The sequence below is a fragment of the Numenius arquata genome, chromosome 2 (assembly GCF_964106895.1).
Source record: "Numenius arquata chromosome 2, bNumArq3.hap1.1, whole genome shotgun sequence".
NCBI classification, from domain to species: domain Eukaryota; kingdom Metazoa; phylum Chordata; class Aves; order Charadriiformes; family Scolopacidae; genus Numenius; species Numenius arquata.
Window position 1 is genome coordinate 85,371,290 of NC_133577.1, and position 14,019 is coordinate 85,385,308.

The 14,019-nt window shown below is 33.5% G+C and overlaps 1 protein-coding gene across 1 annotated transcript in view; it reads left to right on the forward strand.

The window, feature by feature from the left end:
- The window catches only part of CEP290 (centrosomal protein 290), a 53,455-nt gene that overhangs the window by 29,689 nt on the left and 9,747 nt on the right, over positions 1 to 14,019 (forward strand). Inside the window, exons 30-46 of the mRNA XM_074167547.1 lie at positions 118 to 229; positions 959 to 1,414; positions 2,396 to 2,560; positions 2,801 to 2,908; positions 2,996 to 3,130; positions 3,778 to 4,044; positions 5,147 to 5,254; positions 5,836 to 6,035; positions 6,695 to 6,908; positions 7,108 to 7,245; positions 7,356 to 7,577; positions 8,150 to 8,266; positions 9,194 to 9,339; positions 10,229 to 10,384; positions 10,973 to 11,096; positions 13,348 to 13,482; positions 13,754 to 13,840. Of these exons, the coding sequence (XP_074023648.1) occupies positions 118 to 229; positions 959 to 1,414; positions 2,396 to 2,560; positions 2,801 to 2,908; positions 2,996 to 3,130; positions 3,778 to 4,044; positions 5,147 to 5,254; positions 5,836 to 6,035; positions 6,695 to 6,908; positions 7,108 to 7,245; positions 7,356 to 7,577; positions 8,150 to 8,266; positions 9,194 to 9,339; positions 10,229 to 10,384; positions 10,973 to 11,096; positions 13,348 to 13,482; positions 13,754 to 13,840 (2,890 nt within the window). The remainder of the gene's footprint in view (positions 1 to 117; positions 230 to 958; positions 1,415 to 2,395; positions 2,561 to 2,800; positions 2,909 to 2,995; positions 3,131 to 3,777; positions 4,045 to 5,146; positions 5,255 to 5,835; positions 6,036 to 6,694; positions 6,909 to 7,107; positions 7,246 to 7,355; positions 7,578 to 8,149; positions 8,267 to 9,193; positions 9,340 to 10,228; positions 10,385 to 10,972; positions 11,097 to 13,347; positions 13,483 to 13,753; positions 13,841 to 14,019) is intronic.

Genomic DNA, 14,019 nt, shown 5'->3' on the forward strand with positions numbered 1-14,019 from the left:
AATGTTTTAATATGAGGAAACACACTAAGCATCTTTTCTTAGTATCTTCCACATAGAAAAAATCGATAGGTTATTCAGTGGTTTCAAGTGACACAATGCTCTTGTTTTCCTTGCAAGGTTGAGAGAACTGTCTGATGTAGCAAAAATGCAAGTTGAAGCCCTGGAGGCACGACAGCAATACAGAGATAAAGAAGTGGAATCTCTTCGAATGCAAATTTTAGACTATCAGGTAAATTCAACCTTGATTAACACTGCAGTTTGAATTTTTTTCCCTGGGATGAGGAGAAATGAAGTAATTTTACAGTGAATTAGGAGACTGCAAAAGCTTTTCAGAAGTAACTTAGCAAGCTGGTCCTTGTAGTGGCCATACCGTTTCAAGAGTTCTACATTACATTAATTATTCCCTTCTCCATTTTTTCTATTTCTAGCTGTACAGCTATAACAGATCCTGAGCTTTTTCCCTTGTTATTTAAGTAATATTTATTCCTCTGTGATTTATAGCACATGATTAATATTTAAATATAATATCAGGAAAGTTTGATTGTTTTTTACAAAACAAGCAGTGACTTGCACAGATTTGCAGTATACTTATTGTATTGCTTTGTTATTAGCCGAAACAATTTATTGGTGTTTGTTTTCGTGTTCTAGAATGGTCTGAGTCCCTAAATACAACACTTGTGTCAGCTTTTATGTTAGCATATTTTCTACATCTAGGCATTTTGGAAAGATACAATTTTTAAGATCGGTATCTGAAAAGGTGTACTTCTAAAATATGGCTGTAGAAACAATAGTGGAAACATAAAAAGCTGCTTTTAGAGGCTAATTCTTGCTCTTACCTATGGAATAAAATACTTGCAATATATAAAATAAAAAAAAATAGCTTGTTTATATTTACGTATGCATTTCATTAAGATATTCGAAATGAGAAATAAATTTGTTCTATGTACTTTGTTCTTAGGCACAGTCAGATGAAAAAGCAGTTATTGCAAAACTGCATCAGCGTATCATAGCCCTTCAAGGTAGTGAATCTGTTGTTGAAGGCAAAATGGAGACACTTAAATTGAAATTACAGAAGATGGAGATCCATAATCTACGTTTAGAGCAGAAGCTTGATGAGAGAGAGCAAGCCTTATATTTTGCCAGACTGGAAGGAAGAAATAGAGCCAAACATCTACAACAGACAGTTCAGTCTTTGCGGCGACAGTTTAGTGGTGCTCTGCCTCTAGCACAGCAAGAAAAATTCTCTAAAACAATGATTCAGCTACAGAATGACAAACTGAAGATCCTGGAAGAAATTCAGCGTGCCCAGCAAGAGCGGCGAAATGCGGAAAACAGAGCATTAGAGATGGAGTTAAAATTGAAAAGTTTAGAAGAATTAATAAGTGCATTGAAGGATACAAGAGGAGCTCAAAAGGTTTGCTGTTTTACAACTTTGAATAGTTTTGTTCATCTGCATTAAATTATATTTCAGTTCACCTTGCTCCCTAAACATCTGTTTTAATGTAGAACTTTGTTAGAATATTACAGCTGACATTTTTTTTTCCTATTTTAAAAAAGTAATACTTCATTAATTACTTGCCCTGTAAAAGTCAGTGCAGTCAGATTTGCTAATTTTTTTTGTGCCCAATTAAGTGGCATAGAGGTAGAGGCTGTGAATTCAGCCATATTAAGTTGAATTAAATGATGAATTTAATTAAATTATGGATGTAATTAAATTAAACACAGGGTAGCATTCTGAAATTCTATTCCATGAGCTTGCATTGAAATCTTCACTAAAAATCCATGTCTTTTTAAATAAATCCAGGGGCAGTAATTTAGGCAGCATGTTCAGAAATGTTGTTATACTCATGTAATTCTACTTAATCATATTTTGCTATTGTAAACAATGTTGCCTTGAAATTTGAATTAGGCTTTCTCAATTCTCTTCCAGATTACTGTATATTATATAATGTATATTATATAATGTGGTTATATCTGTCATGACTAAAGATGGCTGCATGTAAGCAACGGTTGTAGTGCTCTTGGCATATTTTAGTTTTAAGCCAGTTTTCAAATATTTTTCTAGAGCATTTTGACATAAATATTTCTGTTATTCTTAGTATCTCTGCACTTTTGAATGCATGCAGTTATTAATGGTTTCGAAAATCTTTTACTGTTATAGAAAAGTTAACCAAACTTCTTGCGTGCTTGTTTTGTTCAGTCTGGACAGATGCATAGAGTATAGGTCATTTGAAATTTAGGTAATTTGAAAATTATTTGCAATGCAGTTCTGTCAGCATAGGGGAAACCTGTTGCCTCTCCAGTTGTCTACTACAGTCATTCCTCTTGCAGTGTAGCTGCATCTAGTTGGCCTGTGGGCTTAGTAAATATAATACTATGTGTCATTCATTATTAGGTAATCGAATGGCATACGAAGATGGAGGAACTCCATCTTCAGGAGCTTAAACTCAATCGAGAGTTAGTCAAGCAAAAGGAAGAGGTGAAGTATTTGCGTAATATAATTTCTGAATATGAATGTACAATCAATAATCTGGAAGAAGAAATTGTACAGCAGAGTAAGGTATGTATTTCTGCATGCTATTAGAAAAACAGCCTATTCCTTATTTCACTAAGTGATTTTAAAAGGAAGATTTTTCCTAGTAAGTTTTAAGTGTAGATGTTTGTATCTTGATTCCATAGTTCTTTTTAATAGCACATTAGGGTATTTTACATTTTGGTATCTCTTTTTTTCTGTTTAAGTTGGCTATAAAATTCCCTTTGCCTTCAATAAATAAAATACCTTTATAAACGTTTGTTCCAGTTTCATGAAGAAAGGCAAATGGCTTGGGACCAGAGGGAAGTAGAACTGCAGCGCCAATTAGACCTATATGATCATCAACAAAATGAAATACTTAGTACAGCTCTAAAGGTACGTGCACTGAATTAACTAAAAATAGACTCATAAGCATGTCTTTCTGAGCTGTCAGATTATATGAATATGAATCTTTCTGTGCAGTTAGAAGAGGCTACAGGCTCAGTTCCAGACCCTAGTATGCCACTCCCACAACAACTTGAGGTGGCTTTGAGAAAGAATCAGGAGCATATTCGAACAATCCTGGAAACTAGGGCAACCTGCAAATCACTGGAGGAGGTAATTAAGTGCTTAAGTTGTCATATACAGGGACAAAGTTTGTATTTCTATGCCCTTTAATTTTTTTTTTTTTATATAACAAATATCCTTTTATAAATGCCATTCGAATGTGTCCAATCCCTTACAAGTATTCAACACAGAGAAAAATTAAATAATATAATCACACCATGACTAAAATGAAATATTTTTTCCATTGGAACAAATTATTGGGGAAAATTTTTGAATCGTTTAGAACATTCATTTAGTAGGGTTAGATGCTTTTGCTGTACAAAATTCAGTTGACTCTAGCTGTTAAATTTAGCAAGTGTTACATTAAATTTAATACGTAGCATAGCAAAATCCTTTTATCTTGAGTTGCTAAATTGAAATTCTTTTACAGAAGATACTTTGTGATTCTTTAGGAATTTGAAAACCACCAGCTTCTTAACTTGGTATCACAAAATGAGTTGCATAAGTGTCTTGTACCAAGATAATGATATTCTGGGACTTTCTTCATCTACTGGTAATCCCACACAGCCAGAACTGAGTGCAAAACATTTTGTGTTTATAAATTCATTTAGACAAATCTTTCTGGTACATTTTTTAAAAAGTAAGACGTTTTTGCAGTATTTGAATACTAGAAATACAACAATTGTCTTTCATTGTAGAAATTAAAAGAAAAGGAAACTGCTCTGTGGAATGCTGAACAAAATGTTTTATCAAGAGACAAAGTTATAAATGAACTAAGACTTCGATTACCTGCAACATCAGAAAGAGAGAAAATAATGGCTGAATTAGGCAAACAAGAAGATGATCCAAAGTACCATCATGCCATAAAAATTGCTCATCAAACCATTGCAAATATGCAAGCAAGATTAAATCAAAAGGAGGAAGTGTTAAAAAAATACCAACATTTGCTTGCTAAAGCAAGAGAGGTAGCTAAACTTTTTGCGTAAAATTTCTTCCATTTTTAAGTTGTTTTAGTATATTCTTTGTTTATCTCATTGATAGTGAAATTTTAAAAAGTTTCTGACCTCGGAGGTAACACCAGAGACGATTAGAAATTTTTTATGTAGAAAGTTCATGTAGAATTTTGTAACTTTTCAAAATAAGAGGCTTTCTCAGTCAAGAGGTTATGTATATGATGTCTGTCTAGGGATTAAATTAGTGTGACAGGAAAAATAATTAAAATTTTGCTGTAAGCAAGAGCCTTGATATATTTAATATTTATATGGGATTTTCCAGTACTTGCAATATCGATCTCTGGCCTGAATCTTATCGTGAATTTGGAAGGTACAGGAAGGACATACGTTTATGGAAAATATGCTTCTTAAAGCGTATTTTAAATTAAAACGTATTTTAAAGCATAAACATTGTATCTAAGCATACATTATATTATTCAACCATACTTTATCTTCTTTATTCTTTATACCCTTAAAGCATATTTTAAAGCATAAACTTTGTGTCTAAGAGTTACTTCAAGACTAGTATGATCAGGAGCACATTTCCAAAGCAGACTGTCATCTTCACTTAGTGTGCTTTGGTTAACATGTATAGCTATTTCTTCTGGGAGAAATCAAGTTTTTAGTTTGGAACTAAAACAGAAGATGCAATCTGAAAATGAGCCTACTGTGCTCTGTCTGCTAGCAGACATTCAGTCCATGGGATCACGTTATAGTCCAAAGTAAATAGACCTGAAAAGTGCATAGTGTGGATATCGCTATCCATATTTATAGTCATAGTTGGTGAAGATCAACACTAACTGTTTTGCTCTCCAACTCCTGTCCTGTTGTCCCATACTACTTGCTACACAGCTTTAAATTGCAATAGTAGATTTTTTCCAGTAGTTTTAGAGAGGAAAAAAAATAAATCATTGATTATAGCAAGAAGAAAAGAATTTTTAAAAAGACAAGAACTAGAGGAAAGCTTGAGGAGCAATACTGAGCAATGAGTGAACGATCAACATGAAGTTGTAGTTTCCTGACTTTCTGGAATAGTGTGTGTCAGTAGAGTGATATTTTTATTTTGAACTAACAGGAACAAGAGGAAGTAGCAAAGAAGCATGAGGCAGACCTTGAAGTTCTACACCAGAAGTTGAATTTGCATACTGACAATTCCCTCAATAAATTCAAACAGACTGCTTCGGTGAGTTTTGTGTATTTGTGGGATTAGTGAAGTTGTTCCCAAATTTTTAAAATTGTTGCTCAAAAGAACAGCTTTGCAGCCAAAAGTAATTAATAAATGATGACAGGAAAAATAAACAGGTGGGTGATACAGAATTATTGTATTATTCCTGAGAGAATTCACAAGAGACGGATTAGAAGTCAAATGTAAAAAACCAAAGTTACCATCTCAGTATATATGAACATTTTTCATAGCATCCTCATTTACTGAGGCTTCTAAGAGAAAGGTTATATTTTGATTTCAGTTCTTTTTATTCAGTCCATGGTTGTGGTAAACTAACCCGTTTCAATACAAATTTTCTCTTGACACTTTATGATAAGGTGAAATCTGTATTTAACGGATTGTTCTGTGGATCATTAGATGCACAAAGGTCTTTTCAAATCAGTGTGACTGCTTTCTCTGGGGACTAAGAATCGCATCTCAGTAAATAACATGTTAGATATTAATGCTTGGTTATATTAAGGATTGAGTTTAAAATGCATCACTAATGTTTACCTTTGATTTAAAGTTTAAAATGTTTATCACATGCCTTTTTTTTACAGGAGTTAATGAAAAAGACATCTTTATCACTTTGGGACAACAACCATTTTATCCGCTTAGCTGAAATGCAGCAAACTGTAGCAGAACAGGATAATTCTCTTGCTTCCCTTGTTGGAAAATTAAAGAAAACATCATCTGATTTGGAGAAACAAAAACAAATTACTTTAATGAAAATCAAAGAGTTTGAGATGATCAAAACCCGGTAAGTTTTTAGACTGTTAATGTAAGTCATTCAAGTCAATTATGTATTGCTGCTGCAGGACTGGTCTATCAAACTGAACATGTTCTTGCTGAATTTAGATTTGGCTGAAAACAATTAACTCAAAAAAGTTACTGTGCTTGGTAATTGTATATTATTTTTAATCTGTAGCCCTTTATTGAGGCTAATATTGTAAAACTGTGGCTTGGAAAAATGCCTTTCAGTTGTTAGCTTTTTGCCATGCAGTGAAAAAGAAAGTATTCAAAGACTCTTGGTATGAGAGTTGTCTTTAAGCTACTGTGATACTTACAGTTTTGTGTTTCGTTGGTTTTTTTTCTCCTGATACATCCATTTGGGCTTCCTGCCTAACAAGTTTAAACTCAGGAAAATTTAATCCCTGTTTAAAAGGAGAAAAGTATAATGCTTTCTTTACCTGTTTGGGCCAGGAATTAAAATGAACAATGTTCTAATCTCATTTTGCTGATCTTCTTGAGCAATTGTCTTATTAAATGGAGGCTTTCTTTGTGGAGTTGGGTTTGTTTGCTGTTTTCAAAGCTGTGTCACTTGCTTTAACAATAATAAAATATATAACATTGTTACTTATTTGTAGTTTGCTAACTTAATTATTGCAGTGTACCCTATTAATGCTTATTTCTTATTAGGCTTCAGGAAAAGCACACAGTTGATGTGGAAAAACTAAAAGATGAAGCCAGTGAATTGAGGAACGTGTTGTCTCAGATGGAGAAGGAACTAGCGAATGTAAAAACTGAACTAGAGATCCAAAAAGAAAAAAACAATAGAGCACCCACAGCAACGTTGAAAAACCTGGTGGAACAGCTGAAGAGCCAGTTAGCTATAAAAGAGAAGCAGCAGAAAGTTAGTCAACAAAAATTAATGCCTATGTTACATAAATGTTTAATGTTGCTTAATTCTTAAGAGTTCTATGTATAGTACAGCAGGATGTAGAATATAATTGCATAATATAACATAGTAAAATATAATTGACTTTTCTTCTTTTGTAATGTTCACATTAGCAGCTTCTTCACTTAAAAGAACTTGAATTTACTATTTTCAGGCTTTGAGTAAAGCACTTCTGGAACTCCGAGCAGAAATAACTGCTAATGCTGAACAGCAGATTATTTCTGCAGCATCACAAAAAGAGGCATATATGAATGTCCAGGAGATTGTTGACAAACAAACAAAGGGGCTTATGGTGAGTACTATATATATATATAATGTATATTGCAATATCATTGTATTTTGTTGTTGTATGGTTGATAATCATGATTTTGGGGGGTTGCTGTTTTGTTTGTTTTCTTCTAGACACAGATAGAGGAATTAAATAATCAGATTACAAAACTTACAGATAACCTTAAAATAAGTAAAACCAGGGAAAGTTCTTTGTCTGATGAAAGGGATGACCTGAACCAAGAACTCCAGAGAAAACAAAAAGCATTTGCTAAAATGCTGAGAGAAAAAAATGAAATGGAAAAGGAAAATGAAGAACTGAAGAAACGGATTAAGAGGCTAAGCAGTAGCATTCAGGTAGAAATGATTTTTAAAAAAATGTTTGATCTTGGTCAAGTTTCTGCATATATGTGCTGGGTTTGGGGGAAAAGATTAAGTACTTTTGGCAGGCATTGAGACATACTTGATTTAAAAATTTAATTTTGCTCATCAGCTGGGTTACATGTGAACTATTAGCTTTTGCTGTTGGAAGCATGCCTCAAATAAAAGGAAAAGACTGAAAAATACTTGCTGCTTGAAATAATTTTGAAAGAGTCTAAGGAGTTGAATCACCACTTTTAAAGCTTCTTTGAAAAGTGGAATTTTATAATCTTCCCTGCTGTCCTTATTTCCCCTTTCAGAAAAGAAGTAAAGGATTTGCAGTAGAATTGTGTAAGTTTTATTTGAAGTCAGCTACTTGCTGATCATTCAGTTTAGAATGCAAAGTTACATTTCAATAGTTTAATGAATTAAATATAATTTTTAAAAGGTCATTTAGTTCGTAAGCTAATTCTACCAATTTGAATTACAGTCCTTATTTTTTGAGTGGAGAATAATACTTGGGTAGTGGTCATTAAACTTTAAGTTTGTGAAAGTTTGTAATTTTTCAGAGCAAAGCTGATGAACAAAATCTGATAGAAGCACTTCAGAAAAAAATTAAGAAGTTGGAAAGCGAACTTGAGAAGAAATGTGAAGAAACAGAACAAAAAGGTGTAAGAGAAGACAAGGTATGTGATAATTAGATCGTGGCTTTGAAAGGCATCATTACCCTTGGTGTTGGCAGTTCAGCTCTCCCTATATGCCTCTCAAAAAAAACCCAAGCAACCAGCCTTCATCAGAAGAAAAGCAGTTTCATGACTGTAATTTCTTCATGTTCCCCATGCTCTTTGTTACTGCTCTTGTTGCTTGATACTGATATATTGTTTCCTGATCTTTTTGTAGAATTAATGACACGATTCAAATCTGAGAAAACTAAGATTTTGTAGGTAGCAGTGGTATTGATTACAGAAGTGCTGTCAAATGTGCCTTTGCAAAATCAATGCAGTGATGAAAAAATGAAATACTTGGGAGCAAAAGTGGGAATCCTAAAACGAGTGATGCCTGTATAAGTGATTATTCTTTACAGTAGTGCTCTCCACGTGCAAGACATCCTGAACAATTGGAGAGATGTCCATTTCATCAGTTGTGTGTTTTGGGGCTTTTTTTGGTTCTTTGCTTGTTACTTTACTACTTCAGTAACTAATTAGTGGCTTGTCATAGTATAATGGAATATTATAGCATGCTTGTATAATGACATTCAGACTATTTATGATATTAAATTTTATTTTAGGGCTGCACTTATGCTGCCAGTTAATTTGATACTTTTAAAATACCCGTTGCTTAATGTCTAGAGATATTTTCTCAACCTTGGCGTGTTTTCTTATTTTTCAAAGACTTTGCTTTCTGTCTGTTTCTTAGTAGCAGTAGCTGTTTAGAATGAAGACAGAAAAGAAAGTATGGGGGCTACCTGGAGAAGGGAAAAGTCCAATTAAAAAAAAAAAATTGCTTAAAGGAATATTGACTGTGATTTTTCAGTAGCCTTTTGTAATCACATAGGTACAGGTTTTAACTGATGTATAATTTATAGTTACTGAATTTGTTTATGTGCTTCACAGGCCTCCAAAGAGGAAATAATTAGGTGGGAAGAAGGTAAGAAATGGCAAGTCAAAACAGAAGGATTGCGGAACAAACTAAGGGAAAAGGAAAAAGAAGCAGATGCTTTAGCCAAACAGTTGAATACATTGAAGGAAATTTATACCAAGTAAGTTTGTTTTAATAGATTCGACTACAAAATGAGGACATAAGGGAAGTCCAAATATGTTTGCCACGTAATAGTTATAACAGTTTGTTATGAGTGTAAGATTGATGTCTAGAATTTGACGTTGCTATTGAGATTAAAAGGATTAGTTAATATTCAAGCAACAGGTTATTCCTCCAGTATCCTTTTCCTTGTGGAAGCCAACAACCTTTATTAGAATAAATCGTCTGTGAATAAAACTAATTTAAGTTCTTTATTATGCTTCTTGTATATAGGATTCTGTTATTCTCATGAAACAAATAACAGCTTTATGAAGACAGGCTGTTTCTCACTGCTGTGTTATTTAATGAGATTGCTAGGACTGGATGTTGTGCTATTGTTACATCTAGTGCTACTGCAGTACTGACGGTTCTAGGGTTATGAGATAGAAGCCTTTTAAAAAAACCACATGGGCAAATTCTCTGAAAATGCTACGTTTACTTCAGTACAGTAACGGCAGGATTTTATTGATAAAAGATGCAGAAGAGAAAGGAGACTGGGATGGTGATCGTAGCTGTTGTTAGATTGTGGTTTGAAACTATTTCAAAATAGCGTTTCTTCTTAGAAAGTCTTGCATGAATTTCACATAAAATACAGGCAAGAAACCAGCAAGTGTTTTATGACATGCATGATACTGACTGGATGTTCATTGTTTTTTCCAGGTTTGGGGTTTTTTTGGGTTTTTTGATAAAGCTGTGCTGTCTATGAGGTAACCTTATTAAACAGAAAAGGGAGTGTGGTTCAGGGAGTAAATAAATTGCAAATGTGGATTCTTTAAGACAGAAAATATTTTCTCCTAAAGAAAGCAAGTCAGCAAATAAAGTTTAAAACGTAAATGTACTGGATGTTGCAGGACTGAAAAAGAGAAAATTGTGCTACAGAAGAAACTGAAAACTACTGGTGTCACTGTTGACCGTGTTGTTGGAGTAAGAGCCTCAGAGACTGAAAAAGAGCTGGAAGAACTACGAAAGCGGAATCTAGGTTTAGAAAATGAAGTTGCTCACATGAGGTGAGAGGCATTTAAAAAAAACTAAAAGATCTAAATGAGACAAAAATCCATGGAAAGAGATAATCTCTATTAGACCACCCGATTCAATAAAGAAAAAAACCAGACAGGAATTTCAAAAGTCCTTTTCTGAGTCTGTGATGAACAAACTTAAAGCTGCTTGGGAGCAATTGTGCATGTTCAGAGAATATACAGCATTGGTTCGTTATTCTAAAAAGCTAAATAATATGATAAACATTGGCTCCTATTATGTAAAATTATAATTACAATTTAGAGTCAGTGAAAGTTACTGGAACTGCTAAATTGCAGTTAGGGAGTGTATTCTTAATCAGCATATCTACTATCACAGTGGCTAGTGTACTTGAGTAATAGAAGCTGTACACATCTCAGAAAAGCAGATTCCTTTTGCCAAAGTAAGTACTTTTGATTCATGGAGATTAGTTGAAATAGTGTATATGGTCGACATTGATATAGAATAACTACCCCAGTAATATTAGAAAATCCAGAAGTTCAAGTTTGGTTTGCATCTAGGGATGTTTTTCTGCATTAATAACCATTTGCTTGTTTTGGCTTGATTCATTTTTGATGTAGAACACAGCAAGCAATCCCACGAGATTCTGTTGTAGAAGAATTATATTTCAAAAATCAATACCTCCAGGAAAAGCTTCATGCATTGCAGAGACAATGTTCGAGAGACACATATTCTAGACCCTCAGTAAGTTGATAATGTAACCATATTACCTAAAGGAATCACACCTACTTAACAAAAATATTTGTTATCCATTTGGTATTCTTAGTCATTTAGCTGACTTTATTTGAAATTATAGTATTCTGGAACAGGATATCAAATACTCAGCTTTTAGTGGTTTTGTTTTTGTTTTAAAGAAAAAACAAACAAAACAAACCCCCAAAACCTACAGTTACTGTGTTCATCAGGTAGAGGCTGAAATATTTAACATCCTAGCATATGTTGAGAAATAAGGAATATGTATTTTGAAATATTTGAGTCTGCAACAGAGATACTACTTTTATATTTTGTATTGATTGAAAAACTGGAATGCACAGAGTTTGGGGAAATGCTGAGCTGCAATTCAGCTACGTTAGGTGTTTTTGTTGTGTTTTGATTTTTACAAGGTTCATTATATTGCAAATATTTCATTATTAGGTTATCTTAATCTGTTCAGAAGTAGATTTAACCGTACATTCTAGGTTTCTTTATTTCCTGTTTTGTTTTACTGTCTTCTGCTTTTCTTTCATGCTTCATTCTATCTTCAACTTGAATCAGAGTACATGTGACCAAACTGAACTGACCAAGTCTGTTCCTGTCAGTGTTAGTAAACAAAAGTATTTGAATTCCCTTCAAAAGAAATCTATTTTAAATAGGGATGAAATCAAACACCAGCCTAATTATAACGTTACTGATGGCAGTGAAATAGATGAGGAAGCAGACATGCAAGCAGGCATCGTCCCTAATGAAGGCCGTGAGGCTACTGCGGATGCAAGCACAGAAGCGTCTCCTGAACAGCATCCTGAAGACAGTGAGAAATGCAAGGACACAGATATTTCTAGGGAAGGCTTGAAAAACAAAAATATAGCTGAAGCTGACAAAGAGAACTCCAGTAAAAAAGAAGAAAATATAGCCCAACCTGAAAATGGAAAACTTAATGAGGAGTTTGAAGAAGAGGAGAGAAAGCAAGAAATATTTAAGCAATCAAATGCTGATGAAAAAGAAAGTATAGAAGAGCCTTATACTGACAGAATGAGCTGCGATCAGTCTGATTCAGGGGAACTTTCTAATCAAGCTAATGACTGTGAAGCAGAAGAAATAAATGTGAATAATGAAATGAATCAACACACTGCAGAGGACAAACCTGAAACTTACCAAAGTGGTACAGAGGGGATTGAAACAACCCCAGAATTTTGTGAAATGCCCGAGGTTTGATACTGTAGCAGTCCTCTAGCATTTCTTCCATATAATGATGTAGAAATAGAATAGTTTGATCATGATAGTGCAGTGGTTTCCTATGCACGGTCTGCAGGGATATTGAAGTAGTCAACAAGTGGTTCACAAAGCAAATCTGATACTTTCTTAATAGGCATGCATGTCAGCTCGCAAGTAAGCCACTGTCTACTCTAAAATTTTGATCCAAAAATTTTACAAATAATTGTATTATACATACAGCCAATTGACAGACCTTCCTTATTTAAGTGACTTATGATGTGTTATTACTTACACTAAGAAAAAAATACACTTTCTTGAAGTAAACACTTTATTCCTGTCATTATTAGCGATGAATTAATGGATCATATGGTTAATTCCATAATTACATAAGTAAAAACTGCTGATTTTTATATCATCGAAGGGTTTTACTCTTTACTAGTTAGGCTGAATAATTTACCATATACGTATAACTGGAATTGGCAATATAAGGCATGCAAAGTACTCTTTATGCAATAGAAATTACTAGCCTATATGAATAAAGACTTATGATTGTAGGAACTAACAGACTAAGAACTAGAGTTACATACTACTCTTCCTGAGTAATGCTCTGTAATCTGACTTCAGTGAAACTCCTTATGCCATATGTGCTACTTAATAAACATCAAAATATGTCTTTAAAATTAGATGCTGTTCCCAGGTACAGTGTCACAGCTTACTTCACTCAGTAGCTTGTTTGTCTTTTAGTCTTTGATAGTTATTTCTACTCAATAGTTTGAGAGTTAATTTTGGATTGACAGAATTTTTACTGGTTTATACTATTTTTAAACTTCCCTTAAGGATTAAGAAAGTTTAGAAAATGTAAGAGAGTTAAAGTCAGAGCAGATTAGATCAAAACTGGTGATACAACTGTCATCTGTTTTATTTCTGTGAAAAATACTAATTCTCTGTTGCTCTTTCAGCTACAACTGATACACTGAATAGTGCATTACCACTTAATAATTTTTTTCCCCTCCGTTTTCTCAAGACATCAGGAATAGGATCAGATGATCAATATCGAAGAGAACAAGAGGTTTTAAAGGAAAATTTAAGGTTGTCATCTGAAAACATTGAGCTAAGATTCCAGCTAGAACAAGCCAACAGAGATTTGCCAAGATTAAAGGTAATATCTTTTTACATTTAATCCCCTTTACCCTCACAGAGGTTAGGGTATTGCTTAAAAAGAAATGGATATCTTTTCTGTATATACTGTAAGTTCTTCATGTTTTTATGGAAGATGGGATGGTTGAATGGCTGGTAGAAATGCTGAAAAATGTCATTGTGGTGGGAAATTGCTTTCTCTTTACATTTTTCAAAGTAAACCAACTGTAATTTTGTAACTGTTTACCTAAATTTGAAATCTAAATAAGATGCTTATTACTTTGCTTTTTTAGGACCAAGTAGGTGACTTAAAAGAAATGTGTGAACTTCTCAAAAAAGAGAAAGCAGATGTTGAACGGAAGCTGGGCAGCATTAGAGGAGTGAGTATTATAACAAAATTTTTCATCATGATTAAATGAAACCAAAATACAGTATTTTATTAAAGCTAAATTATTTGGAATCAACCAAAAGCAAACATGAATTGTTCTTACTTGTTTATTTTGTTGCCAAAGTGCTATAATAAATTAGTAAAATTACGTTAATAGGACCATTAGAAGGA